Genomic DNA, 2,840 nt, shown 5'->3' on the forward strand with positions numbered 1-2,840 from the left:
CATATGATTATAAAATTGTCAAAGGTTAAAAGGCGTAAAACAGTGATAAAAATCTTTTAGATAAATATGTTGTGTATTATTGTGAATATGAATGTACCTGTCTGGACATAATGCATGATCCTCCCATAATCTTGATACTACATGTATATATACATCTTACAGATATATCTTTAGGCATTTATAGCTGTTACGTTTTACTGAAGACAGTTTTTTTCTTTTCTTTCAGACATAAAAAATATTAGGTCATGGCCTTATCAGTCAAGCACGTTTGTACAATTTGCCATAAAAATAGAATTTCCAAAAGAGCAGTCACGTGGTGTATAGAATGTGAGGTTTTGTTTTGTGAAGACTGCCAAAAAACTCACAGCAAGAAAAGACTGTCAGACAACCATAAAACCATGTCATCTGAAGATTACCATAATTTACCTGCATTCATGCAAGAAAGCGGCAGTAAATGCAGAGACCACGAAAAGAAGTATGAACTTTATTGTTCTTTCCATGCCTGTCCTTGCTGTGTCCAGTGCATCACCGATGAACATCAGAAATGTCAAGACCTAAAACCCTTGTCTGTTATCTTAAAACAAGTCAAATCATCTGCCTCTGTTCAACTTTATGAAAAAGATTTGAAGGATGTGAAGGAAAACTTAGAGACAGCCATAAATTACCTGAAAACCAGGATCAGTAACATATATACACAGAAAACTAAAGCCGTTGAGGAAATCAGATATACGAGGAAGTCGATCAATGATTACTTAAACAAATTAGAGCAGGAGATACTGAATGACTTAGAGTCTAAACATTCAAACCTGAAATTAAACATGGACTCTCTCGTGCAGCAAATGAAACAGCGAGCTAGTCAGATAAACCAAATGCAGATCCAGTTTACCAAAATAACGCAATATGCAACAGACCTTCAGATTTATATTGGTCTAAGAGAGATTGAGAAAACTACATCACAAACGGTAAAATATATAGAAGATTTAAAAAGTGGAGACCACGTCATTGAAAAGAATCTAGAAGTTAACATTTCATCTGCTCTTCAATCATTTTTACAAGATGTCAAATCTTTTGGAGATATTGTTATCAATACCACCTCTTCTACCCTCGAAATAAATGCTGGAAGAAAAGATCAAGCCCAGAATTCAATTTTAAAAGTTCCTGCAATTGAACGAATTGAAGAAATAAAGCCATCCTTTTTAACAAAACTGACAATTCCAAAAGATAAGAACTCTTTACGTATGTTGGCCTGTCGTATATTACCTAATGGTGAATTAATAATACATGATGGGAACAAAAGTCAACTACTGTTGTTCAGTAAAGATGGTATCTTCATCAAAGCAGTAGTTTCATTCATACACTCAACAGTTTCTGCTTGCTTCGTCAGAAAGAATACAGTAGCTGTCACATTAGGACGAGCCTACTTAACAAATCTGGTGGATATTGAAAAGAATGAAGTTATTCAAACAGTCAAACTTTCTCATCAATGTTATGGAGTAGCAAGTGATGGTGAAACTTTGGTCATCAGTAGTAGAGACAGCAAGTGTACTAGAGTGAATCTGAATGACATGTCTCATACAATCATACGAATGATTTTAAACGGAATGGAAAGACTGGCTTGTATTTCATTATTCCAAGGAAATATTTATGGGACCATTCCATTTAAAAACAAAGTCTGCTGCTATAAAAGTACTGGCGAACCTCTGTGGACATTTCAGCACCAGGACATTGTCAGACCAGTAGGAATTGCATTAGACAAGCATGGCTTTGTTTATGTAGCTTCTCGTGGAAACAACAGTGTTGTGGTAGTATCTCCAGATGGTAAAACCTGTAGGACCATACTATCAGAGGCTGATGGAATCAAACATCCGCGGGCAATAGACATAAACAACGAAACAGAAATGATGATTGTGTCTTGTAAAATAAGTGAAAATAGCAACTATGACACAGCTGGTGTTTATAAAATTTAATACTTTATTCTCTTTTGGTTTTCGGAAAAAATATATCTGTAATATTCAATGATAACAAGATCATTACAATAAAGCGTGTTAATAGATATAGGAAGATGCGATATGAGTGGCAACGAGAAAAGTCTCCATTCAAGTCACATTTCATAAAAGAAAACCATTATAGGTCAAGGTACGGTCATCAATACTGAGCATTGCTTCACACCAAACAGCACGATATAAAGAGCCCCCAAAAATTACAAGTGTAAAACCATTCAAACGTTTGTTTAGACTTCATATGATACAAGATTTAGATTTGTTCTCAAATCACATAGCATAACGTATCAAACAACAACAAAAAAACACCCAGAAAATATCAAAATGTAAAAAAACAAGCTTTGGAAGCAGCTTCATTATTTAACCCCATTATAACCAAACAATTTCTATGACAAGGTTATCTCAATAGTTGATTACTTGATGTCGTAACTACAATACCCTTCCCTTTTCACAAATGTGACCTACCGAATAAGACTATTTACCGAATTTGTAAAACATAAGCAATACTAGTTTTCTATGTTGTGTCTTCTGTGCTATTATTTGTCTGTTTGTCTTTTTATTTCTAGCCATGGCGTTGTTGGTTTATTTTCAATTCATCAGTTTGACTTTCTCTCTAGTATCTTCTGTCCCTACATTTTGAGCTATTAGCATGACAAAGTGGCACATAAAAAGAATAATTAGTTATAAAAGGTACCAGGATTATAATTTAATATACCAGACGCGCGTTTCGGCTACATAAGACTCATCAGTGACGCTCAGATCAAAATGGTTATAAAGCCAAACAAGTACAAAGTTGAAGAGCATTGAGGACCTAAAATTCCAAAAACATTGTGCCAAATA

The 2,840-nt window shown here is 34.5% G+C and overlaps 1 protein-coding gene across 1 annotated transcript; it reads left to right on the forward strand.

Moving 5' to 3' along the window:
• Nucleotides 1–233: 233 nt before the first annotated feature.
• Nucleotides 234–2,061, forward strand: LOC139495101 (uncharacterized). Its single transcript, XM_071283253.1, has one exon. It carries the CDS (start codon nt 246–248, stop codon nt 1,965–1,967), a length of 1,722 nt encoding a protein of 573 aa, XP_071139354.1. The 5' UTR covers nt 234–245; the 3' UTR covers nt 1,968–2,061.
• The last annotated feature ends 779 nt before the right edge of the window (nt 2,062–2,840 follow it).

The sequence above is a fragment of the Mytilus edulis genome, chromosome 11, assembly GCF_963676685.1.
Source record: "Mytilus edulis chromosome 11, xbMytEdul2.2, whole genome shotgun sequence".
Lineage (NCBI taxonomy): Eukaryota > Metazoa > Mollusca > Bivalvia > Mytilida > Mytilidae > Mytilus > Mytilus edulis.

Coding starts and splice junctions, on each gene's coding strand:
- LOC139495101 (XM_071283253.1), top strand. CDS start 246: ATGGCCTTATCAGTCAAGCACGTTTGTACAATTTGCCATAAAAATAGA.